The sequence below is a fragment of the Hippocampus bargibanti genome, linkage group LG07, assembly GCF_051943395.1.
Source record: "Hippocampus bargibanti isolate YZ-2025 linkage group LG07, ASM5194339v1, whole genome shotgun sequence".
NCBI classification, from domain to species: Eukaryota; Metazoa; Chordata; class Actinopteri; order Syngnathiformes; family Syngnathidae; genus Hippocampus; species Hippocampus bargibanti.
This window is the reverse complement of record NC_142740.1, coordinates 7,657,271-7,684,960: the sequence shown is the minus strand read 5'-3', so window position 1 is coordinate 7,684,960 and position 27,690 is coordinate 7,657,271. Positions and strand designations below refer to the sequence as shown.

Sequence of the window (27,690 nt, the reverse complement as noted above, 5' to 3'; positions counted from 1 at the left end):
GTCCGAGATGAGTCTGAGATGATTCTGCCCCGTGGTTCTCTCTCTGTCCCGTGACAGCTCCTTTTATAAAATTTTCAAGTGTGTGCTATGCGTCAGGGTGAGACGCACATCAAGGAGATCAAGGAATCGAAAGACATGAAAGGGTTGAAAGGCGCACTTCAAAATCATACACACGTGTTACGCCACATTCCCTCCGTGACGTGACGTCAGGAATCGTCACCAACTCAAAAACAAGACTTCCTGAATATTCAGCGTGAGTCTTAAAACATAAAATATAGCTATATGCGGTGGAATCTTTGTAAAATACGCTCAGTAGAAGTCATTTGAAGTGATTTTACAAATTATGGACACAACTTGTCCGGAGGCGTCAGTTATCCTTTACAGCAAGATACTTTAGTTGAATCGGCATATCCTACACTGTGTAGTGAGGAAAAAGGCGACATTTATAGCCAAATCATGCACAAACATTCAATTAAATATATACATTTGGCTCTCTTTGTTGAGACCATGATGATATAACTTTAGAAAAAATATATGGGAATGTTTTATGGGATATGAAGAACATTATTACTACGTATTTGAGATTCATTTTCCGTCAATCTTCGGTAGGACTGCGTAGTGCGGCTAACTTGACACCAGAGGGCGCTTTCGTCATGGACGAGTAATCGTGGACAGCAGAAAATTCTTTTGGTTGAATGTGTGAGGCCATAGCTGAATAGCTCGAGTTTCTCTTCTTTTCTTTTATGAAGTGATTATGCTTTTTTCATTTTTCAATTATTCATAATCCGAATTTGACAGTGTTTATAAAACACATCCTGGCATCGACACTTTACACTTGAGTCAAGGTCATTTCATTCCCGCCATCAACAGTGTTGATGGTGGATTGTTTGACTGAAAGCCTTTTGGAAGTTGGTTGCCATGGTGTGACAGGATCCCACAACACCGTAACTCCCTTACCATAGTGGAGAGCGCAACAATGGCTTCTTCACCAACCGCCTTTCATGTTTTTTACTCACCGGCCAGCAAATCTTCCTACACGTTTCGAGCGTAAAACCGGAGGAAGGAGGGAAAACAGAAATTGTTGATCAAATAAGTTTAAGGGACAACCGACGCCTCCTGACAAGTTGTGTCCATAATTTGTAAAATCGCTTCAAATTACTTCTACTGAGCGTATTTTACAAAGATTCCACCGCATATAGCCATATTTTACATTTTAAGACTCACGCTGAATATTCAGGAAGTCTTGTTTTTGAGTTGGTGACGATTTCTGACGTCACGTCATGGAAGGAACGCCCCTGACCGAGAAAGAACACACAATGCATTTTGCAGTACTTTGTTTGGGCTGAAAACTTCGTGTTGATGGCGAAATTAGAAGGAAAACACATGAATAACGCGATGGTGAATCGTTGTGTGTTGCACCAAGACACGATTTGATATTCGCTGACACAAATTCCCGGCAGACAAATGCGCCCATTTTCAACGAAGCTTGGGCGCCATATTCTGCATGTTCTGGGTGCTACACATCAGTCCTGATGTCTCAAAATGACCTGGAAAGACTTCTTTAATCAATTGCAAACATTCATGCTTTCCTCTTCAGAACTATTTGAATCATATTCTTAACTGGACGAGTAACAAGAAAGCATCTTCTCCGAATCTGAAGCCATTGTTTGTCACGTCCGCTCGAGGAGTGGTGACAGAACTCGAGGGACGACGGGAAGTAGTAAGGGTTGGATCCGAAATACACGGTGGAGACAGTAATTCAATAAGAGTCTTTACTGAGACACATAAGGCAAAACAGGAAATGGAGGAGACCAGCGAAACAGACCTGCGTGCGGCTGGGTGACGGGGCACTTCAGAGAATACACCGGCACTGACCGAACGGCATGGGTGGCTTTTATAGCCAGAAGGCACAATTAACGGAATGAGGCACAGGTGAGTGAGTCCGGAGAGTAGGGCGAGGAGGGGCACGCTCCTGGAGCAGAGGAGGATGTGACATTGTTTTTATTCTCCAGCAAGCCAAGACGTCTTGGCGTGATATCACAAACAAGGGGGCGGGACCTTTTGAAACTGGCCACTTCCGTGTTCAATTTGAAGTAGTTTTTGGACAGTTTGTCATTTTTATTGGTGTTTTGCATTTGACTAAAAATATCCTGCGTGTTTTGTGTATTTTAGATGCTGTAAAATGTTTTAAGATGTCAGTTAGGAAACAAAAAAGTGGTGTGGATTGTCCTTTAAACAGTCTATTCAAAAGTCTGTGATGTCAGGTTCATTCATTATATGACACACATTTATGTTATTTTGGAAGTCTCGTAATAATTTATCATTTTGAGTCATATTGCCATCAATTTTGGAGTCGTATGCTCTCTCCCTCTCGTCGCCCCCCCCCCTCTCTCTCTCCGTTTGATGGCTTCATAGACACTTAAAATGGATGACATGGCAGCCACTCATGCAGGCTTGCCGTTGTGAGCGCCGCGAGCAGCAAGTGGGCTCGCCAGGTTGCACTCCATCGCATTCTTCGCTGACTCAAACTCAGCAATTCGCAAGGTAGGTGACATTTTTTCGCCCCATCTTCATATTTTTTGAGGTGGCGGAATAAATATTATTATTTAGAATCTGACATGGATGCCCGATTTAAATGAAGAACAAAATCAGGTAGATTTATTTGAACACAATTAATAAACTCAAATGGTCAAAGACGGAGAGTGCGGTTCTCTTCTGTCGGGCCTGAGGAGGAAGGAGATGCGCTGCCGCGGTCTGGGAAAGGCCTGAAGCTCCAGCGACTACACCATCTGCCCCCTGCACTCAGGTCGGCACGCTAACGGCGTCCGCCGGCATCCCGGATCGCTTTTGGGTGGATTTCGACTTGCGACCGTTTTGACTTGCGGCGGTTTGGTCGGAGCGGAACTTGGTCGTAAGTCAGATGTTACCTGTAGCTATCTACCTAGCTATCTATTAGGCTATCTATTGGCTAGGTTGCTAACTTTCTATCTATTTGAGCGCGCAAACGTCGTCCGCCGACATTCTGGATCGCTTTCGGGTGGATTTCGACTTGCGACTGTTTTGACTTGCGGCCGTTTGGTCGGAGCGGAACTTGGTCGTAAGTCAGATGTTACCTGTAGCTATCTACCTAGCTATCTATGAGGCTATCTATCGGCTAGGTAGCTAGCTTTCTATTATTTGAGCGCGCAAACGTCGCCCGCCGCCATTCTGGATCGCTTTTGGGTGGATTTTCGACTTGCGACTGTTTTGACTTGCGGCCGTTTGGTCGGAGCGGAACTTGGTCGTAAGTCGGATGTTACCTGTCGCTATCTAGCTAGCTATAAATTAGCTATCTATTGGCTAGCTAGCTAGCTTCCTATCTATTTGAGTAACTTCCAGGGTGACTGAACGCTGGTGCGTGTGGCTGCCGCAGCACACCCACAGAAAAACTTATAATGTGACTGTAAAGTGACCTTGAGAGTTTATTTATTTGATAGTTAATTATTATTATTATTATTATTATTAGTAGTAGTAGTAGTAGTAGTAATGGTAGTATTGTTGTTGTTGTTGTTTTTGTTTTTGTTAATGTAAGCGTCAATTCGAGCCACAATGCCATTTTACCATGACAAAAATAAGCATCATCAGTTGAACAGTTCTGAAGATGCTTTGAAAAGAATGCTCATGAAGATGCGTATTATAGCTAGCTATCTATTAGCTATCTGGCTAGCTTTCTATCTATTTGTTATTCCGGGTTGAGTGAACGCTGGCGCGTGTGGCTGCCGCTGCTCACCCACAAAAAAACATCCTGTGACTGTAAAGTGACCCTGAGAGTTTTTGAAAGGCACTTATAAATGAAATTTATTATTATTATTATGATTATGATGATGATGATGATGATGATGATGATGATGATTATTATTATTATCAAATTCATTCATTGTAAAGGACAGTATTTTGACTCGTGTGATTTGCATATAAGACAAACATGTCATGACTGGTTCCACGCTGAAATTCAGGCCTCTTGTTTGTACCGTGAATGAAGTTCCTCCTTCAAATAGTTTGAGCGAGGAATGCTTTGTGTTATTTAACAGATTTGTTCAATTGGTTGGATTGTTATAAGTCTAATGTAATTGGTGAAATAAATGCCCTTGCTCGACGGACTGCAGCCAAGAAAGGCATTAGAGTGAGTGAATGAAGAGCAGATTGCCCTCTCTTCTCAGTCTTGGCCGTACCCAAGTTTGTTTTTCCCTAAAAGTCCAATCCATTATGGGAGGTTGTTCAATAGTGCAGCTTGTTAGGCTCACTCAGCGGGTAGGAGTCTATTTATAGCGTCCTTCTTCAATGAGAAATTGGATATTGCCACGGCACCCCAGAGAGAGATGTGGTCATGGGAAATAGCCGAGGTCAGATCCGCGGAGAAAGGTTGAAATGGACTCCACGGAAAGAAGAAGTAGCACTTTTGGGAGAGAACGTTGCGGTCTGGGTTCATACGAGCAGCGTTCGGAGTGTTTTTCGGGGGCGGGGGGGGGTGGGGGGTGGTCCAGGTTCCACTTGTGAACTTTTGCTGTCTTGGTTGGAGTCAAATTGTTTGACCAGTTGGTGGTTCAGAATCGGAATCAGAAAACCTTTATTCGTCCCACAATGGGGAAATTTGGTGTCCCTTGTTTCATTTCCCATGTGTTAGAAGTTGTCCCCCAGTTATATTTGTGTCCCCCTTTCAAATCGTAGCCAGCTGAACTGCTTACATTATTTGGGAAATACCTCAACAAAATGCAATAAAACTACATCTGCGCAGCAGACAGTCCTAGAAGCTCGGATATGAAAAGTATCATCTGGTTGACAGATGGCAAGCCATATGCTTTCATCACCCACTGGCTGAATGACTGTCATGCACTTGACTTTGGAATCACCAGTCCTCCATTAAGAGTCTCGAGTTGGTTTACCTCTTGACTGGTACTAGACTGGGTTCCTATACATCTTAGGGTTCTGAGTAGCGCTGTTCAGTCTCCAGTTGGTTCACAATGCCGCTGGTCACCTCTTGACTGGTACTAGACCGGGTCCCGATACATCGTCGGGTTCTGAGTTGTGTTGTTCAGTCTCCAGTTGGTCCATAATATCACTGTTCACCTCTTGAATGGAACTAGACCGGAACCCTATACATCTTAGGGTTCTGAGTTGAGTTGTCCAACACACCTGGCAGAATCCTCCATCAGATGCCTCGGTTTGCCAGATATTTGCCAGTGGAAAGTCAAGTCAAAGTCAGCTTTATTGTCAAATATGCTAATATGTATGACATACAGCACAGATGAAATTACTGTCCTCTCGGACCCAGCATGCAAGGGACTTATAATTACATAAATAACAAACATAATAAACATGAAAACGCCAATTTGCCGGAAGAGGGGAGCCGCTGCGTGTTCACGCGCCACCATCTTGGGAAAAAATAAATAAATAACAAATATGACAACACAAAGACACAGTCATTCATTCTTCAGGACTTGCTGTACCCTCTTCGTGATGACATGAAGCAGTTCTAGTTGAAAGAGGAGAGGATCAAAGCATCCATGTCAGCAGTGGATCAGGGACGTCATGGTGGAATTTGTACGTCTACTACAAGCTAAATGTTGAAAGCAAACACGAAGCTGTAGCATCCATTGACGAAAAGACATTGTCTCACATCTCCTGTCCCACATAAATCCGCTTCAATTCCAAGCCGCGACAGTTCCACATACTCATCGGCGCTCTGCGCTGACGCTGCTTTCTTCTTATCGCGGGCTCCTCAAGCCATGCATCCATCCAACCGCAGACTCACCAACAGCACTGACCTTTCCGCTGAACAAAGCGGGGCTGTGAAGATGCTGCCCATTACAGGCGCAAAAAAGCACAATGGCCCCAGAGCTGTCCAGCGATGGCAGTCAAATGGCTCCGACATTCCTCCCACTCAAAAACAGTACTGGCATATTCATGCTGCCGAAAGGCGCAACCGCTCAGCACAGTCTCCTCCTTGATGATTGTCGTGGCCAAAAATGCTGAAAAACAATCTGTATCCCTTCCACGTGACGCACAACAACATAAAGTGACAAAAGAAAACACAATAACAAGACAAAAACAACAAAAAAGCAAGGCTCGTGAGAGCACTTGCTGATGGCTGCCTACTCAGGCGCCATCTTGGAAAAAAAAAAGAACCAGGTAACAGATTTCCCTGGATAAACCAGCCGACTCGAGTTTGAATTGGGGTCGGTCACGAAGAGAAGTGCCAAAAGTGACTATAGGACGCCTATGGCGACCACAATGACACCTTCACAGGTCATCTTGATGTGATTGAGAGCGAGGAGTCCAGCAGAGTGGCGACACGCACTTTGCTTACTGTCATTGACTCCACCCGTAACAGCACTTCATATAATTGCCTGAGTTTGAGGCCACTGCACATAATCAGTCATTGCCTCACTTCCTGATCGTGTTCTCTGTGTCCCTGTCCTTGCGGAGGATCTGTCGCCACATGTCGAATGGCCATTTTATTTTTTTAATCATTATAAAACTTCCAAAGGGGTACATGTACGTGATAAAATAGTTGTAGTATTAAGTTCATCCTGTCTACTTGATATCTAATTTAAAACAGATTATTTTCTGACAGACAGTGTATTTTAGGTGTTCAATTACCAGGTCATTGAACACCTAAAATACCATTGTCTGTAAGAAAAGAATCTGTTTAAATATGTGATAAAATGTTGCCTGATTGGTTGATTCTCAAGACTGATCTTCATGGGTCATCTTCTATTCCTTCAGGGTCCATCTGGTGCGTGTGTGAGGACTCGTTTGTGGGCTATGAAACAGCAGTCCATCTCCCGATGGTTAAATCAGCTGGGACTTCCGCAATACTGCACTGCACTGGAACAAGAGTATGATGGCGTTGAGGTACTCTACTCATAAACAATCGACTGTCCAGATTCGTGCCAGCAAACAAATGGCCAGATGATTTCTCCACTGTGAGACTAATAAAGGCATATCCAATCCAATCCAATGACCTCACATGTTTCAAGATGATCCTGACTCCAAGATGGCCACCAAAGAAATTTCACGTATAGCGTGGATGAAGAGGCGATCGATAGCTCGTTTGCAGGAGTTATCGGTGGAGGAATCTACAACCTCGGAACCCTTTCAGATTATTATATCAACAAAATATCCAGCTCATTGCTTCTCAAGCGTCCAGGATTAATCCCGCATGACTGAGCTTGTCGGCACCACCAACACCGGCCAGACATTAATGTCAACATTAGAACACGGATTGTCAAAGTTGTTTCATATTACACGGCGGATGCTTGAGGGGTCCTAATTTACAACTCGTCTTTGTGTCGGAATGAAACCGACAAAATTGGGAAATGTCGGAAACGCTTGAGTCGTAAAAAGCAAATGTTCCAACGGATGAAAATGATTGTCACGATTGAAGCGCGTGATGACTCGTGTTGGCCAGACACAACGGATGCATTCACGTGGAAAAAATAATAACAATCAAGTATTAATCAACCGCAGCTGTTAAATCGACTCTGGCCGTGGGCGACTAGATTAAGAAAACATGTCGCTTTGGATTTTAGACACAAATGGAGATGAGACGAGAGGCAGTAACAAAAACAACAAGCTATGTGCTTGTTGTTTTTGATAATGCAACAAAACAACAAGTCCTTCAGTTGCGTCGGTTTGATTCGTGAAAGCCGCATACGTGTTGATGCAGCGTCGTGGGTCTTTACAGACACTGGTAGACTTCCGGTGCTGTCTGGTTGTTCTGGTTCTCCGTCATCTACTTATGACGGTAAGAACCTAGAGCAAGGTTGAAATTTGGCGGGGTGTGCTAAACAATTCGGTAATGACAAGATCGGGACGAGGTGAGGAGATGGTGCACTTTGGAGAGACAGGCGGTCATCGGTGGTCTCGGCTGGAATCACCCACCTGTCTAGTCAATCTCAGAAGTTTCTTATCTTACACTAAACATCGTGTGCGGTTCAAGCTTCAAAACACATTTGATTGTTCCGAGATGGAATGTCATGTCTAGTTCTGGAGAATCTCGCTTTCAATAAATAAACAAAATAAAAACAAGCTAGTCTTCATTTTGTCATTCCGAGTTGAACGGAGACGTGAGGTTTCTCAAGTAGAGGCGACGTAGCGTGAGTTTAGCATGCAGGACGTCTGAGTTCAAATCTCCATTCTGACTGTTCTTTGTGGAGTTAGCTTGTTTTCCCCATGCTAGCATTTGTTAGAAACATTCCTTTTACTTTCCCCCGACTCCAAAAAAAAATCATGCTAAGTTAATTCAAGATCATAAAATCATCCATTTATTAAAATTAAATAATGCTAAATATGCCAGTTTTTGCATCACAGGTGAGCTAAAAGCTATCCCAGCTAATTTGAGAAATGGTGAACACTGGTCTCCAGAATTCACATTTTGTTGTTCGAAGTGTGTGAACAACCTCCGATAAGCAATTTCCACAAATGAATGAAGATATCCGTAAAACAGTAAAAGTAAAGCTGTGAGAAAACCAAAGCGCTCAAATCAAGACACCTTTGTCTTTTCCAGGACCTGCTGCACCTCACAGAATGCGACCTCTTGGACATTGGCGTTTACGATCACCTCCATCGTTTGCACCTCCTCACTTCCTTGCACCTTCTCCAGGAGGGAGAGAGGCGAAAAGGTACCCTCCTCCCACCCTCACCCTACCCACACACAAACATTATCTTTTCCTATCCGTCCCCCAAAGTCCCTCCGAGCATCCATGTCATCCATCTGACCCGGTTTTGTGCATCCTCTCCCCTCACACCAGCTACCTTCATGTCCTCTTTGACAACATCCATAAACCTCATCTTAGGTCCTAAGATGAGGTTTATGGATGTTGTCAAAGCCTCGGAACCACTGAACCCTTTCAGATTATTATAGCAACAAAATATCCTACTCATTGCTTCTCAAGCGTCCAGGATTAGTCCCGCATGACATGGATGCTCGGAGGGACTTTGCTGAGCCTTGAACTACCAGGCAGGAGACCGAAAGGAAGTCCTCAGTCTTAGGACTTCCTTTCGGTCTCCTGCCTGGCAGTTCAAGGCTCAGCATCCTTCTCCCGATATAGTCCCTCTCTCTCTGGACATGTCCAAACCATCTCAGTCTGACTTTGTCTCCAAAACCTCTAATATGAGTTGTCCCTCTGATCTACTCATTCCTGATCCTATCCCATCTGGTCACCCCCAAAGAAAACCTCAACATCTTCATCTGTGCTACCTCCAACTCTGCTTCCTGTCTTTTCTCCAGTGGCACTGTCTCCAGTCCAAACATCATGGCTGGTTTCACCATCGTTTTGTACATTATATATATACAGGTAATATCCGAGTTACAACTGGTGCGATTTACGACCACCCGTACGTACAACATCGACCGCCAGACCCTCCCGCCCCCCTTTTTTTTATTCTACGCCTGGCACCGCAACGCGCAAGCAGCCAGCAACGCGTACTACAATTTTGGCCAGCCAGCAATGTCACACATTTGCACAGCAATCTACTGGGTAACTACAATCAATACGGTAGTTATACAGTGCAGATACCGTCTCAGCAACATCTCCGGTAGTACTGTACACTGCTTTTTTCCTTCGATGTCCGTCTGAATCCAAGCGTGTGTGTCGGGCGACCTCTTCTGGCCGTTAGCAGGGAGAGCGATTTTTCAACAGCTGTATTCTTTACGTATGTGTTTTCTTTAATCCACTATATAAAATCCAAATATAAATTATAAATCAATAATATGAAATCTAAAATGATAAAACCGTCACTGAAAGGTATGTATAACATTTATAAATGAACTGTACAGTAAACAGTTTTGTATACATTACCCGTACAGTTATACAGTAATAAAAATCGATAATATGAAATATAAAATGATAAAAATGACAGTGAAAATTATCGAATTTATAAATGAACTGTAAACAGTTTGGTATATAATAGTATTCAATAGAAAATGTTTAATAGTCTTGTCGTATAAACCTTGCGTCAGCCATTTTGAATGGATTTCGATTTATGACCGTTTGACTCACGACCGTTTTGTCAGAACGGAACCCCATCGTAACTCGGATGTTACCTGTATTTTCTAAAGTAACATACGTACATCGGTGACACCGGATTAAAAACGTGGTCAACGCGATGCCATTTTCCCGTGATTTCCTGAAAAATAAATAGATCAGACATATTAGTCAAACAGATCTTTATGTGCAAGCGACTATCAAGGATTTTTTGCCCTCAGTTGCGTGTATTAGATTGTGGCAAATGGATTTTAGCATTAGCGTGTAGCAAATTTTTGTTTTCAAATAAAAGACATGATACCATGCAGATTAAAATGACAAATTTTCTCTCCAGCCTCCATTTTGATGGAACGGGACTGTCCCGTGGCGGACATTTAAACAAAACTAAACAAATAGTCCACAGAAGGTGTGTAAGATTCCGATTTTTCTTTTAAACATCGGTATATTTACGGAGTTGAGGACTTCTCACATGCCTTCCTATTTGTTTTTCCTTCTTTGAAATTCCTGGCCATTGGCACGCCGGACACTTTAAATGCTGTTGCTGTGGTGAAACAGCCTCTGCTTGGTCGCTGACAACCGTGGCATTATCAGCCTGCCACCTCTGTCATGAAATGCGGAGGCAAAACATACACACACACACACACACACACACACACACACACACACACACACACACACACACACACACACACACACACACGCAGACTCACATACATACACACACACACACACACACACACACACTGGCATCTTGACAACTCTTTTCTCAAAGGCCGTGATGAAGTACACTTCAGACACTTGCTTTGTCACTAGGAGGGATTCGCGTCCCCACAACGTCAACAGATTTATGTTCACACAGAATAAGTACATACACACACCTGTGTCCCCATAACCACACATAAACAAGAGCACACACACATTCACACACAAAGCAAGCATCCTGAGAAAATGTCAACATTTAACCCCGATAAGAGCATTCCGCCGAGAGCACCTTCACAATTTAACACACACGTCTATTTAGACTCTCGCCTCAAGGCTTGTCGGGTTCACCTAAAGATTTACGATTCGTTCAAGAGTGAAAAGGACGTTATCATACCAGCCAACTTCTGAAAGTAGAAAAGCTGAGTAATATGCCGGGGTCTGCATTTCCGCTAGTTAGCGGAATTAATAACGTACGGCGTACGACAACCTTCATACGAGAATTGTAATCATTTACACGAGCAGCTATGAGCCAACGTTGACATGTATGAAACTCAAACTAGCGTAATTTTCACAATTTCTTGAGCGAAGTCTAACTGTTGGAAATGCTTGGGAGTATTCCTCACGAAACGATTGTAATTTTCTTTTACTTTTCACACTTTTTGTTGAGTTTTCTCCGGTAGACGCCATGACACAACAATGCTACGAACGTCGCTAACCCTTTAGTCTCGATTGCAGGAATGAGCAGTCACTCTGGATTCCAGGAAAGACCCATAGCAAGCGCATGCGCTATTAATCTCAAATGAGGCTAACAGCTAGCACTCTGCCTGTTCTCGTGTTTTGAATGAACGTTGAGTACAGTACTTACTATTTTGACGATTTTGGATGGATTGTTTTTATTGGAAACCATCATTTTCATGATTAACCCGGAATGGGATAATGAAAACCGTCGCTTTTACGGCAAAACTGGAGTCGTTGGCAGGTATCAGAGGGTAGACGGCATATTTACGGAAAGTGGAAGGGAACCCAAACCAAAACAAGCTTTTTGGACTGCTGACTCGCTTTGCTTGTGAATGCACCTGCACATTTTTTTGCTTCATATACGGAACGTGTCCTATCTATATCTTCCAGGGAGAACATTCCAGGAACATATTTTTATTAGGAACTTATTTTTAGGAACAGGAACTTATTTTTGTATGCGTGCAAGCATTTTCCGAGACAAAGAAGTCTTGGTCAAAGCACCAAATATAGATTGACATTTAATTTGCTTTTGCAGGTGTTTGTGTTGACAGCTTATTCACTTGTTATCGATGCTAACATGTCACAGAGTGTGTTGTCTTATCCACGCGTCTGGCATGGACAATCTGATGGGTGAAAGTTGACAAGATTTGACAAGAGTTGCGGCGTAGTTGTTGGAATGTGACGAAGGAGGCGCAAGCGCGAAGATCCTACACGGATTGTGCAAGTGGAATGGATGTCATTGCATATCAGTCATACTTGTAAATACAAGAACAGGCTGAGTTCAGCACTCTGAATCATCGACGGAATTATCATCATCATTATCTGTAATTAATTTGTGTTGGCACATTTCTGGGACATAGGAAGTACCGTGAAATCTCAGTTTACGAACTTAATTGGTTCCCAGGAAGTGTGTGTCAGGCGAAACGTTCATCTTCCAAATATTTATTTCCCATAAGAAACCACTAAAATGAGAATAATCCGTTGCCAGGTCTCCATAAAACATACTTTTTTACTAAATAAGCCTTAAAAGTACACAAAATATGCCTTATTTAATTTTGAAAGGCGCTTAGAAATTAAATGTATCATTATTATTATTATTATAAAATATAAAATAAATAAATAAAAACTGCACTGTATAACAAAGTAGTTTTATTGACCTTTGTGATGGTCATTGATGTAGTTGCCTCTTGATGATATACGAGTGAAGTTGCCGTGCTTTCTCGGCATTAATACCCTCAAATACTGTCCCGTCCTAGCTTATTTTCGTTAATCCAAATCAACAGAAGTTTTTCAATCTCTTCTATTGCCTAGACCAGGGGTGTCAAACTCATTTCGCATCGCAGGCCACATACGGCCTAGGGAGATGTCAAGTGGGCCGGACCATTAAAATTATGCCATACTCTGCTAAAAATAGATAAAAATATAATGTATTTCCTTTGTTTTGGTGTAAAGAAGCACAAGAACATTAGGAAAATATTGACATTTAATGAACTATCCTTTTACAAAACATTTCATGAAACACCTCATATTTCCTGAGACAAATGTGCAATTTACTTTTATCATTCACAAATATGCATTGCAACTGATCCCACTGATTGTACAAAGGCACACAACTTTAATTGGTACTGAAAAATATAGTCATGCACTTTAAGATTAAATGAGACTTTTAAAGAAAGGGAATTTTTAAACCACTTACACATACGCATATAAAATCTAAATGTAATCCCTGCGTACACCTTACAAACTAAGGAGAGTGATTTTAAATGTGTAATGAAGAAAGTGTTCACCTGTCCTGTAAATCTGTAAACTTCATACATGAAACATACATACACATACAATACATACTGAAAATTTATGGAGTTGTATGAACAGTAGAATTCCATCACATAACTTTTGTTTTGAAGCTGCTGACTAACATTAAAGTGTGGTATGGCTGGCTGTGGGTAATGTTGCTGTAGCTGAGAAGTTTGTCAAACTGACGATGGTTCAGACCTCTGGACCGGATGAAATTTACAGTGCGAACAACCACCTCCATAGTCCATTTTCAGCGACTTGCAACACAATGGTGGAAAGACGCTTTGATCCTCTCCTCTTTCATCTAGAACTGCTTCATGTCATCACAAAGAGGGTACAGCAAGTCCTGAAGAATGAATGACTCTCTGTGTCTTTGTTTTGTCGAGAGTGGCTGCCTTTCTAGCAGCTCATGTATTTCTTTTTTCTACTTTCATTCCTTTCATCACTTTGCTGCTGTGAAATGTAAATTTCTCCACTGTGAGACTAATAAAGGCAAATCCAATCCAATCCAATGCCTCCTGGTGCAAAATACAGTGAAATGTCCAGAAACGATCTCCTCCATGAAGGGCTTGTACTTTGTCTTTGAACTTTGTCGCGACACCTGCTTTCTTTCCGACCATGGATGACGCGCCGTCTGTAGCCAGGCTGACAGCGCGGGACCAGTCCACTCCAACTCTATCCAATACAGCAACGACAGAGCCGAAAATGTCCTCGGCTGTTGTGGTGTCCATCATTGGCACCAACTCATGAAACTCTTCAGTAACAGTCAATGTCTCATCAACTCCTCAAATAAATATGGCAAAAGCTTGTCGCTTCTCGGAACATACAAGTTCAGCCGCCTTCATCATGCATCGTTTAACAAAGTCACCGTCGAAATACGGCTTCAATGCTAATGCTATTTCGCTAGCAATTAGGAAGCTGGCTTTTACCGCTGCTTCATTGACTTCTCGGCTCCGGATGAAAGTTGACTGCTGGTTCCTCAGACCCGCCAGCAATTCGTTAATCTTTTCTCTTCTCAGTTGTCCTTGCAACCCGTCATATTTTTTGCTGTGATGAGTCTCGTAGTGGCGTCGAATATTATATTCCTTCAATACCGAAACTTGTTGCAAACACACCAAGCACAAAGGTTTTCCGTGCATCTCTGTAAATAAATAGGACGTGGTCCATTTTTCTTTGAAAATTCTACACTCCTTATCTACTTTTCTCCGTTTGGATAACGACATTTTGGCTAATGAGGGTGTAGCGGAGAGGTAGAGACCAAGGTATTAACAACGTCATAACAAGCAGCAGATGGCGCATTGACACCGTCTGCTGTTTTCAGTCTGTCTCAGTGATGCGGCGTGTCTTCTACTCTGATGGAAAGAGTTCGCCCCTTAGCGGATAATCCATGAATTGCAGCAAATTAAAAATATTAATTCCATGTCTTTTATGCATTTTTCCACTTTCGAATTATCCTGCGGGCCTGATCGAACCTCCTTGGGGGCCGGTTCCGGCCCGCGGGCCATATGTTTGACACCACTGGCCTAGACCGTTGCCAACACAGAAACACTCTTAGCCACACGTAGCAATGGTCGACTTAGCATACTGGTACTGGGACGCTAAGTCACACAAATGCACACCTCGTTCGTGTTTTTCGATGATCTCCTTCTTCTCCTTCACCGTAATTTTCTTTTGTGTCCTCTTCGGCTTAACACTAGCCTGTGGTGGGGTCTTTTTCATTCCCATAATAGCAAAAGTATCCTCGATCACAAACCACGACTGCATTCAAAGAAGCGGGGTGACGAAAACTAGTCCGCCAGCCACCGTGGTGCTGTTGGACCGTGGTTTGGTGTTCTTCTGCCGAAAACTAGTCCGCCAGCCACAGTGGCCCTGTGTGGTTTGGTTCGTCCGCCGAAAACTACTTCGTCAGCCAAGACTATATGCTTGCGAATTTAATGTTCGTGAGGCGAAAAGTTTGTGAGCTAAAGCTAAGTGATACCTCGTAAGATGAGGTATCACTGTGCATAGTAGTTTTCACGCACAGATATGAAACACAAGGTGTGGAAGGCATTCTGCAGCTCATCACTGCACGGCGACAAACTATGGTGGCCTTGGCCAATTTGACGTCATCCGCAAGTGGAAATCTTGCGGTTCCTCATAGACTTCCATATAGCCTTTGAGCCTATTTATTTTACATTATATGTACGTTTAACGTCAGGATGTTCACGGTCAACCCGTGAAATTAATTTCCGCCGTTGTTGAGGAAAGCTCCAAACAAGCTAATTTCCTCTACAGCACGATCTGCGTTTCACGCCGCAGTATTCTGTGTACTCCCTGTACTCCCTGTACTCCCTGTACTCCCTGTATGTAGTGTAAATATCTGTCTCGGTCAGTCTCTGTGTGTTTGGTACCACAGACGATGTCATCAACATTCTAATGTAATCTAGCTTCTGTCAAAACGGAGTAGGACCACTTCCTGTAATTAGACATATCCAAGACGTTATGAGCGAGAACCCACATATGGTTAGCTCGTGCTACGTTTTTAACAAGACTTGTTACTTCACGTAGTTTGCGTAATTATCGACAGCGCTTCTGGAAGTTTTGTAAATATGTAAATATTTCAATTCTGTTTGTCAACATAGTCTTCACGATCGGTTCGATCCCAGTTCAACCCTTTCAAGGTCCAGTTAAAGTGGGAGTAGGATACAAAAAATAATTGACGTTTAGCTACTGTGAAGAACCAAATGTCAGTCCTCAACTAGAAAATTGAATATTTCATCATTGGAATTCTCTTCTGACAGTCATGTGCCAAGCAAGCGATGCCAGGAAGTTGACCTGAGTCATGAAAACGGAAACGGAGAATCAGTTCTGGATTTGGACTTCAGTAGATTTGGAGCAATTTTTGTTTCTTGAGGTTGTGTAGTGAAAGGAATGAGGAGTGGCCAAACAATTTTGTTGTCGACACAGCACGTTTCTGATAGAAAAAAAACAGAGGGATAACGCAAGGATGTTCGTACAGTCCGTTCTCCGGGCAACGAAGGCTGGAGGAGGACTGACTTGGTGGGAAATGTTGTGGGAGGTGGAGGCAGGGGTAGAGATTAGATTAACTCCTTCACTGCCAGCCATGTGCAGAAATGTGTCCGCTCCTTTTTGTCATTGCCACTCAAATTCCAGGACCCACAGAATATTGAGTTTTAGTATTACCTTAAATATTCAATTGAGCGTTAGAAACCTGAGACTCTCTTCTTTCACCAGAAAAAAAGTTAATTCCTAAATGATAAGGGTCAGGAGTTGTCTGAGCTTGAAATGAGGGTGGCTGCCCAAAATACAATACAATACATATTGATTTATATAGCACTTTAACAACAGCTGAAGCTGTAACAAAAGTGCTAACATGGACAAAAAAAGAAATGCTGCCCCCTTGTGAATGCGAAAAACCATTGCCAGAGTTATGATCATCGACTTATCGGCACCCCAGCATGAAAAAACAAAACCCGAACAAATTTGGGAATGGCGCTCTACCCTATAATTACAATTCCCGAATCAATTTGTGAATGGCAGTGATTGAGTTATGAGTTGCAATAGAGGGAGCACGTTGTGCCATAAACAGTAGATGACATTGAGAAAAAAAAATATGCTGAGAGAAGTATACTGTACACAAAGCCAAGGTGTCAGGACAGTCTGTTATTTTTTTACAACCTGACTCACCGCCGGTTTCCTGGAAATATCCTTCATGCCCCACACACATATGCAAGCAATTTTTTTCAGCATGTCTGTATAGAATCAAAGTCCAAAGTCCGGGCCGGGTGACAAATGCGGCCTGTGGTCAATTTTCATCCGGCCCGCAGCCATAAAATCAATCATGCTTGGCCCGCATGTAGGATGAACACATTGGGCATTAGCGCTGTTAGCTGTGTGTGGCTCAATTAGTAATGAGCTCCCCCATTTTCTAAAATGGTGATTTTCTATCATTTTTAAAAAAATTCTAAAATGGCGACTTTGTCCAATTTTTAAACATTTTCTAAAATGGCAATTTTCTACATTTTTTAAAAATGGTCTAAAATGGTGATTTTCTTAATTTTTTTAACATTTCTAAAATGGCGATTTTCTACAATTTAAAAACATTTCTAAAATGGTGAGTTTCTACAATTTTGAAAAGTTTTCTGAAATGGCAATTTTCTACAATTTATTTAAAAAAATCTAAAATGGCCATTTCTACAATTTTTTAAAACATTTTCTAGAATGGCAATTTTCTACAATTTAAAAAAAGTATATGAAATGGCGATTTTCATTTTTTTGTATTTTTTAAAATGGCAATTTTCAACAATTTTTAAAAATTTTCAAAAATGGCATTTTTCTACAATTTAATAACATATTCTATACTGTCGATTTTCTACAATTTTTTAAAACTTTTCTAAAATGGTGATTTTTTTACAATTATTTTTTTTTAATGCTGATTGCTACAATTGTATTTATTTTTATAAAATAGCGATTTTGTACAATTTACCCCTCCATGAGTCGTCACCTTACCGTGGTGGAGGGGTTTGTGTATCCCAATGATCCTAGGAGCTAGGTTGTCTGGGGCTTCATGCCCCTGGTAGGGTCACCCATGGCAAACAGGTCCTGGGTGAGGGACCAGACAAAGTACGACTCAGAAGACCCCGTATGATGAGAAAGTCAAATGGACCTAGTTTTCCCTTGCCCGGACGCGGGTCACCGGGGCCTCTCTCTGGAGCCAGGCCTGGAGATGGGGCTCGTTGGCGAGCGCCTGGTGGCCGGGCCTACACCCATGGGGCCCGGTCGGGCTCAGCCCGAAGAGGAAACGTGGGTCCCCCTTCTCAAGGGCTCACCACCCATGGGAGGGGCCAGAGGGGTCGGGTGCAATGTGAGCTGGGCAGCAGCCAAAGGCGGGGACCCTGGCGGTCCGACCCTCGACTGCAGAAGCTAGCTCTGGGGACGTGGAATGTCACCTCTCTTACAGGGAAGGAGCCTGAGCTGGTGCACGAGGTTGAAAAGTTCCGACTAGACATAGTTGGGCTTGCCTCCACACACAGCCTGGGTTCCGGTACCAGCCCTCTCGAGAGGGGTTGGACTCTCTTCCACTCTGGAGTTGCCCACGGTGAGAGGCGTAGAGCAGGTGTCGGCATACTTATTGCCCCCCGACTCGCCGCCTGTACATTGGGATTCACCCCAGTAGACGAAAGGGTTGCTTCCCTCCGCCTTCAGGTGGGGGGACGGGTTCTGACTGTTGTCTGTGCATATGCACCAAACAGCAGTTCAGTGTACCCATCCTTTTTGGAGACCTTAGGGGGTGTGCTGGAGAGCGCTCCCCCTGGGGACTCCCTTGTTCTGCTGGCCGATTTCAATGCTCATGTGGGCAATGACAGTGGGACCTGGAAGGGCGTGATTGGGAGGAATGGCCCCCCCGATCAGAACAGGAGTGGTGTCTTGTTATTAGACTTCTGTGCTCAACACGGATTGTCTATAACAAACACTTTATTCAAACATAAGGGTATCCATATGTGCACGTGGCACCAGGACACCCTTGGTCGCAGTTCGATGATTGACTTTATAGTTGTATCATCGGATTTGCGGCCTCATGTTTTGGACACTCGAGTGAAGAGAGGGGCGGAGCTGTCAACTGATCACCACCTGGTGGTGAGTAGGCTCCGTTGGTGGGGGAAGATGCCAGTCCGACCTGGAAGACCCAAACGTGTTGTGAGGGTTTGTTGGGAACGTCTGGCAGAATCCCCTGTCAGAAGGAGTTTCAACTCCCACCTCCGGCAGAACTATACACATGTCCCGGGGGAGGTGGGGGACATTGAGTCCGAATGGACCATGTTCCGTACCTCCCTTGCTGAGGCGGCAAATCAGAGTTGCGGCCGTAAGGTGGTTGGTGCCTGTCGTGGAGGCAATCCCCGTACTCGCTGGTGGACACCAGTAGTAAGGGATGCCGTAAAGCTGAAGGAGTCCTACCGGGCTTATATAGCCTGTGGGACTCCTGAGACAGCTGACACGTATCGACTAGCCAAGCGGAATGCAGCCTCTGTGGTCGCCGAGGCAAAAACACGGGCATGGGAAGAGTTCGGTGAGGCCATGGAAGCCGACTTCCGGACCGCTTCGAGGAAATTCTGGTCCACCATCCGGCGTCTCGGGAGGGGAAAGCAGTGCACCACTAACACTGTGTACAGTGAGGGTGGGGCGCTGCTGACTTCGACTCGTGACGTCGTGAACCGGTGGGCAGAGTACTTCGAAGACCTCCTCAACTCCACCAACACGCCTTCCTTGGAGGAAGCAGTGTCTGGGGACTCCGAGGTGGGCCCTCCGATCCTTGTGACTGAAGTCACCGAGGTGGTTAAAAAGCTCCTCGGTGGCAAGGCCCCGGGGGTGGATGAGATCCAACCGGAGTTCCTAAAGGCTCTGGATGTTGTGGGGCTGTCCTGGCTGACACGCCTCTGCAACATTGCGTGGTCATCGGGGAGAGTGCCTCTGGATTGGCAGACCGGGGTGGTGGTCCCCCTTTTTAAGAAGGGGGACCGGAGGGTGTGTTCCAACTACAGAGGGATCACACTCCTCAGCCTCCCTGGAAAGGTCTATTCAGGGGTCCTAGAGGGGCGGGTCCGTCGGAAAGTCGAGCCTCAGATTGAGGAGGAACAGTGTGGTTTTCGTCCCAGCCGCGGAACAGTGGACCAGCTCTACACCCTTAGCAGGGTCCTCGAGGGCGCATGGGAATTCGCCCAACCACTCTACATGTGTTTTGTAGACTTGGAGAAAGCGTTTGACCGTGTCCCTCGTGGAGTTCTGTGGAGGGTACTTCGGGAGTATGGGGTACAGGAGCGGCTGATACGGGCCGTTCGGTCCCTATATGACCGATGTCAGAGTCTGGTTCGCATTGCCGGCAGTAAGTCGGAATCGTTTCCAGTGAGGGTTGGGCTCCGCCAAGGCTGCCCTTTGTCACCGATTCTGTTCATAACCTTTATGGACAGAATTTCTAGGCGCAGCCGAAGCGTTGAAGGTTTCCGTTTTGGTAGCCTCAGTATAGCATCTCTGCTTTTTGCAGATGATGTTGTACTGTTGGGGCCTTCAAGTGGAGCTCTCCAACTCTCGCTGGAGCGTTTCGCAGCCGAATGTGAAGCCGCTGGGATGAGAATCAGCACCTCCAAATCTGAGACAATGGTTCTCAGTCGGAAAAGGGTGGAGTGCCCTCTCCGGGTCGGGGAGGAGATTTTGCCTCAAGTGGAGGAGTTTAAGTATCTGGGTGTCTTGTTCACGAGTGAGGGTGAAAGGGATCGAGAGGTCGACAGGCGGATCGGTGCGGCGTCTGCCGTGATGCGGACTTTGTACCGATCTGTCGTGGTGAAGAAGGAGCTGAGCCAAAAAGCAAAGCTCTCAATCTACCGGTCGATCTACGTCCCAACCCTCATCTATGGTCACGAGCTATGGGTTGTGTCCGAAAGAACGAGATCCCGGATGCAAGCGGCCGAAATGAGCTTTCTCCGTCGGGTGTCCGGGCTCTCCCTTAGAGATAAGGTGAGAAGCTCGGTCATCCGGGAGGGGCTCAAAGTCGAGCCGCTTCTCCTCCACATCGAGAGGAGCCAGATGAGGTGGCTCGGGCATCTGATTAGGATGCCCCCGGGACGTCTCCCTCGCGAGGTGTTCCGGGCATGTCCCACTGGCAGGAGACCCCGGGGACGACCCAGAACACGCTGGAGAGACTATGTCTCCCAGCTGGCATGGGAACGCCTCGGGATCCGCCAGGACGAGCTGGAAGAAATGGCTGGGGAGAGGGAAGTCTGGGCTTCCCTACTGAAGCTGCTGCCCCCGCGACCCGACCCCGGATAAGCGGCAGAAGATGGATGGATGGATGGATGGATGGATGTACAATTAAAAAAAATATATTTCTAAATTGGCAATTTTCTACAATTGTTAAAAACTGTCTAAAATGGTGATTTTCTACATTTTTTTCCCTAAAATGGAGATTTTCTAAATTGTACTTTATGTTCTAAAATGTCCACTTCTACATTTTTTTCAACTTTGTAAAATGCCTATTTTCTACAATGTAAAAAAAATTATGTAAAACATGACCACTAACGCTGTAGGATAAGTAGGTGTCATGAAGTTTTATCGGCATTTTATCGTAGAAAAACAAAAACATTGGCACCACCAAGAACCAAGACAAGGGCACGGAAAATCCTACCGGACTCTCTCTCTCTCTTTCTCTCTCTCTCTCTCTCTCTCTCTCTCTCTCTCTCTCTCTCTCTCTCTCTCTATATATATATATATATATATATATATATATATATATATATATATATATATAAATTCTGGACACAACTTGTCCGGAGACGTCGGTTGTCCTTTAAAAGAGTTTTCCATAGATACGGAAAAGCAAAAGCAAATCAAACTCGTGAAATTCCATGATGCTTATTAAAGTCCCAACCAAAATTTCAAACGGTCCAACAACAACAATCATTATTTGATCACCTATCATAAATATTATTTTTAGAGATGACCAATCTTTCTTTAAAATGATGAAGTTCGTAAGGTATCACTGTAATAATAATTCACTCCGCGCTGACTAACAAACCTAAGTCAACAATGACTCAAAGTGCATCAACTTCCTCAAGTTGCTCAAACAAGCCCAAACGGTGTTTTTATTTATTTATTTATGTATTTATTTATTTATTTGTTATTTGTTATTTTTTTATTTATTTATTCACGCTTCTGCCGCACACGTCAACCAACCTGATGTCTTTAAATCTTTCAGTTGGCCTTGCAAAAGAGACAAAAGACACAACATGACTCAAAAAAAATAGAAAGAAGGAAACTCCTCCTGCTCAGTAAATGGTGGAGGCCGCTCGAGTTTACAAATCACTCCCCCTGAGAGGGGGTTGGGGGGGGTCTAAGGCAGAGCTTGCCACGCACGGTGCTCGGCGGCGCGGCTTGTTATTGCTTGTCTTGAGGTGGCGTGAGAGTTGTCCTCATTTCAAGGAAATATGAGGCTGGAAAAGGTCGAGGGAAGAATATAAAAAGAGGGAAATACGGCAAATTCGCACAAGGAGGCTGCTGACAAGAACAGGTAAGGGGGTGCAAATGTTTTTTTCATTGTCACCGATGCTTTTGGGGGGGGGGGAGTGAAGTGAGAAAGGGTACATTATAGGATTTCTCTTGTAACTGCCAAATTTGTATATACTGTACTGTAAATCTTCCTAAGTGAGTTTTATTGTCAGATTTTGTATCTGAGAGGGTTTGGGGGGGCAATAACTAGACATCCCAAAGCGCTGGGTGGAGCTGAGCGTGGGTGAGTTTGTGATTTTAGCCTCCCCGGGAGGAAATCGTTACAAAAAAAATAGTGATAAGATCTTCATTTGTTTTCTTTGCCCTTTTTTTGCGGGGTGGAGGGATGTCAATTTGCTATTTTGGGGGGGGGGGGGGGTGAGCAAGGCTTCTACAGTTTGGTCCAGGCAACAGTTTGACAGGTTGAGTGAAGACCTCCCGTCGGATGACATGGCGTTTTGAAAAGCCACAAGCGAGATGGCAGTATGGGCATGCGTGGATGTGTGCGGGTGTGAGTTTGCTTCTGGAGGCTGATGCTTATATTTTTGTTTTGATTTCCAAAAGTCATTTTGAAACTCATCCATTTGAGGATTGACTCATCCATTTGGCATTTGAGGGAGATTTTAATAGAATTTAACTCATTGACTGGCCGACGATGTGCAAAAATGTGTCCACTCCAGTGCCAGGGTTTTTGTCATTGTCACTCGAATTCCAGGACCCACCGAATATTGAGTCTTAGGACGACATAAACATTCAATGCAGCGTAAGAAACTGTAGACTCTCTTCCTTCATCAGAAAAAAGACTTGATTCCTAAGTTATATGGGTCTGGAGTTATCTGAGTTTGAAATGGGGCGGATGTACAAAATACAATCCATATATATTGATTTATATAGCACTTTGTGTTAGCGCTTTACAAAGTGCTGACATGGACAAAAGGCAAATGCTGCCCCCTCTTGGAAGAGGAAAAACATTACCAGAGGTCTGACCAGCACTTCATCTGCACTCAAGCATGAAAAGCTATACCGTCATGCTTTCAATTCCAGAATAAATTCATGAATGGCAATGAATGAGTTCAATATCAACGGACCGAAAATGACACATAGTCTGACAAAAGCGACGTTGACGACAGACATGTTTTGCTAGCTAGTCCATCGTCATTTCAGTTTCCCAAAAAAACAACAACAACAAAAAACAATTCGGTCCATCCATTTTTCTACAATCACGTCAGGGTCACCAAGATCTGAAAACATTTCCCAGCTGACTTTGGACAAATGGCAGACCTTCACATATACCGGTCTGGGTCCTCAATCCTCAGTTCCATACCCCGACTACCCGGGGTGGGAATTGATGGCTTGCGATCAGGGGCCAGCCTAGGCCACGAGTTTGCGTGCGAGCATTTGGGGTGAGGTTCACACGCAAGTTAAATGGCAGCTTCCCGCTGTGGCCTTTAATAAAACGTCGCATGAATATAACACACCCGCACATTGGTGGGCCGGCATAGCGAAGAACGCCGTCGGTCGGACACCTCTTTCCGTCTTCCTGACAAAAGGCTCGCTATGAGCCGTGGTCATGTGACCGTCATTGCCATTGTTCGCTTCGGCCCAGGGGTGGTTTGACAAATGCGCTTGTGTGCAAATGCTGCGCGGCGCAGGACAAAGCAGGAAGACGCTTTGAGGCGGTTAGGGGAAACCCCCGTCGTCCCAAAGCAGCTTCTTGTTTGTGTCGCTCTTCCCTTATTGGAGGGGGGGTTTCAAAGTTTTTGCAAGGGGGATAGATTTGGTGGATTCAAAATGGACAGACGTTCTTAACATTTGTCGCGACCCATTCTGTGTTTCACATGTGCTTTTTTATTGTACTTTTTCACTATCTTCAGCATGAGTTTTGGTTCATTTGAAACATGCGTATCAAAATTTAATTTGTATTGAAAATTCAAATTGAATATTCACTTAACTTCACTTTTTTTTAACTTTTAACGTTTTCATAATAATTGAACAGAATTGTTGTTTTGTTTATTGCCACCATTTTTGAAAATTCAAAAAACATTGAAAACAGTTATTTTAGAGTAAAAAAGTAGAAAATCACCATTTTAGACATTTTGTAAAATGTTGAAAATCACAATTTTAGACATTTTAAAAAACATTAGAAAATCACCATTTTAGACATTTTGTAAAATGTTGAAAATCACAATTTTAGACATTTTAAAAAACATTAGAAAATCACTATTTTAGATTTTTCTAATGAGAAAATTTCCATTTTAGTTTTTTTTGTATAATTTTCTAAATCGCCATTTTAGATTTTTTTTATTAGAAAATCACCATTTTATAATATAAAAAAACACCATTTTAGAAAATAAAAACAAAATAGAAATTGCCATTTTAGAAAATATTTTAAAATAACTGAGACACATAACATGAGAACATTTTCATTTTAGATTTTGTTTTAAAATAGAAAATTGCCATGTTACAATTTTTTTAATTTAGAAAATCACTATTTTAGAAAAAAAAATTAAAAATTACAATCTTTTGCAGATTTTGGACACTGTAAGTCATTTTTATTGGTGTTTTGCATTTGACTAAAATATCATACTGCGTGTTTTGGGTATTTTAGATGCTATAAAAGGTTTTTCTGGTGTCAGTTAAAAAACAAAAAAAGTGATGTCGGTTGTCCTTTAAGCAAATATTAATTCAGCTTGAAGCTTCTTTTGTATCAATATAAGCAGAGCAAAATCGCTGGCGGGAGATGAAAAGGGCATCGTAGTAACCAGATTATCGTAATAACCGGGTATTGAACTAACCGGAACTATATCATAAAAGACTAGAAATTTGCCGGGAAATGAAAATAGTATCGTAATAAGCAGTCCTATCGATATAATCGATATCGATATAACGAGACTTTATTCTAGTACCAGACGGCTTTCTTCCCCGAAAGCAGGAGATGTGTGCCTAGCATATGGTTAGTTGGGGCCACACACACAGCTGACCATCCCCTGGGGGTCTTATAATAGGCCCTCTGGTCGCCATTGTGCCCCTGGAAGGAATTCCCTAGCGCGCCTCCGCCGAACCTGAATTGGTTTTACGATGGGGTGAATAAACTTTGCTTGTCATGCGGAGAAGCCATAGGTCTTTTGTGCCTCATATGCAACCTGTCTTTGCATTTTAAGTGATAGAAGCCCCCCCTCCAGACCTAACCCCCTTATTTCTCTCCTTCCTGTTTGAATTGAGTTAATACTGTCGTTGAAGTGGGTAGGTTGCGCATAGTCACAGTGAGCTTCTCTTTCTTCTCTTTCTTCTCTTTCTTCTCTTTTTTTTTTGTAAAAAAAAAAAATTCAAATGGTGAATTCCAATTTTTTACATTTTCTAAAATGGTGATTTAATTTTTTTTTAATTTTCTAGAATGCGAATTCCAATTTTTTTTATAAAAAGAAAAAGCAGATTTTCAGTAATTTTCTAAAATGGTGATTTTCTACATTAAAAAAATCTAAAATTGCGACAGTCAACAAAAGAACAATTAATTCTTTTCAACTATTACAAAAAAATATTTAAATGAATATTCAATTTAAATTTTCAATGTCAGTTAAATTTTGATCTGTGTGTTTCAAATAAACCAAAATACATCAACGCTTAAAATAGCTGAAATTAAAATCAAAAAGCAAATGTGAAACACAGAATGGCTCGTTAACAATAACTTAAATAAATAATGATTTTCAACATTTAAAAAAAATCTAAAATGGTGATTTTCCAACGTTTTTTATTTCCTGAAAACGTGATTTTCATTTTTTTTATTTTCTAAAACGCCATTTAAAAAAAAATTCTGTCAGATATGATGTAAGGCAGTTAAGGCTAAGGTTACGTTACTTTATGTTGACCTACAGGTCACTGAAAACATATACAGGATCACATATTTGACATTTTCTCACTGACGTCAGCACGGTGCCAAGGTGGTTAGTAGCTACGCTTCACAGTTTCAAGATCGCTTTATCCAAAAATTCACAAACAAGGGGTCCCACTGTGTCGGATTATAAAAAAAAATCACGAACAACGGGTCCCCCTTTGTCGGTTTATCCAAAAATTCACGAATAAGGGGTCCCCCTTTGTCGGTTTATCAAAATACAGTAAAGTCTCGTTATATCGATATCGTTTATATTGATAATACTGCTTATTACAACACTATTATCATTTCCCGTGCACATTTCTAGTCTTTTTATGTATAATTAGTTCCGTTTAGTACGATTCGTGGTTTTTACGATAATCCGGTTACTACGGTGCTCTTTTTCATCTACTGCTGGCCATTTTTGATACAAAAGATACATACAGTGAATAGATATTTGCTTAGGGGTTTCTATACAGTACCACCATTATCGAAATCTGTATCGGTCGCTGTATCGGTCGCACCATTGGTCGACTTGGTCACGTGTCTTGATTACGTGACAAGCTCCCGTGTAGCAGACGCAATTTTCATTTTCAGACGCCAGCTCGTGTGTAGCAGACGACATTTTCTTCCGTCTCCAACAATGGCGAAACGAAAGAATTGTGATCTTGGAACGAAGGACAAGGCAGTCCTGGCCGTTGAGGAGAAGCCAACACGGAAGTAATGACGAGGATGATGAGGATGAAGAACCGACTGAATGCACACATATTGCAACAAAGACATAAGCGTTGCAAGGTGATACGGACATGCGATCTTACTTAGAATCCAGAGAAAATGCATCAGGTTATTTAGAAATGTTAAACAAGATTGAAGTGTTTGTGTTAAAAGGTAAAAATGGGCAGGGGAAGAAGATTGATGACTTTTTTAAATTGCATACATAATACAGTAAGATGTAATCGTTGCAGTTTCATATATGAATGCAATCGTTTTTTGCAACAATGTTTATTGTTTTGTCTGCTGAAGCGTGATGATTTTAAAAATTATTGTACATTCCATACTGTGTATTAAAGGACAACCAACATCACTTTTTTGTTTCTTGACTGACATCAGAAAAACGTTTTATAACATCTAAAATACCCAAAACACGCAGTATATTTTTATTCAAATGCAAAACACCAATAAAAATGACTTCACGTCACGCCAAGACGTCTTGCATTGCTGGAGAATCCAAACAATGGCTTCAGATTCGGAGAATATGCTTTCTTGTTACACATCCATTTATGAATATGATTCAAATACAGAAGAGGAAGAGTAAAGCATACATGTTTGCAATCAATTAAAGAATGACTGTACTGTATACTGTATGCTATGGAGCTTGCCCTCCACTGGCGGCTTTTGGATGCAACACGGTTCTCAGACCAAACATGTACAGTCATTCTAGTCAGGCGCTCTTCGAACCCCGTTGTCAGGTCCTCCCAAGCCCAGTCGCGTCACCAGCTTCTGGGTTGTGACCTGACTTACCGA

General features: G+C 42.9%; 1 protein-coding gene across 3 annotated transcripts in view; it reads left to right on the top strand.

The window, feature by feature from the left end:
- The first annotated feature begins 6,789 nt into the window (after positions 1 to 6,789).
- The window catches only part of bcar3 (BCAR3 adaptor protein, NSP family member), a 76,260-nt gene continuing 55,359 nt past the window's right edge, over positions 6,790 to 27,690 (top strand). The window contains exons 1-2 of one of the 3 annotated variants that reach the window (XM_089001354.1): positions 6,790 to 6,894; positions 8,549 to 8,663. In XM_089001354.1, coding sequence (XP_088857480.1) covers positions 6,805 to 6,894; positions 8,549 to 8,663 — 205 coding nt within the window. In that variant the 5' untranslated portion in view covers positions 6,790 to 6,804. Of the gene's footprint in view, positions 6,895 to 8,548; positions 8,664 to 22,156; positions 22,321 to 26,830; positions 26,962 to 27,690 lie in introns of those variants that run through there. The other 2 variants (XM_089001355.1, XM_089001357.1) reach the window with 2 other exon arrangements.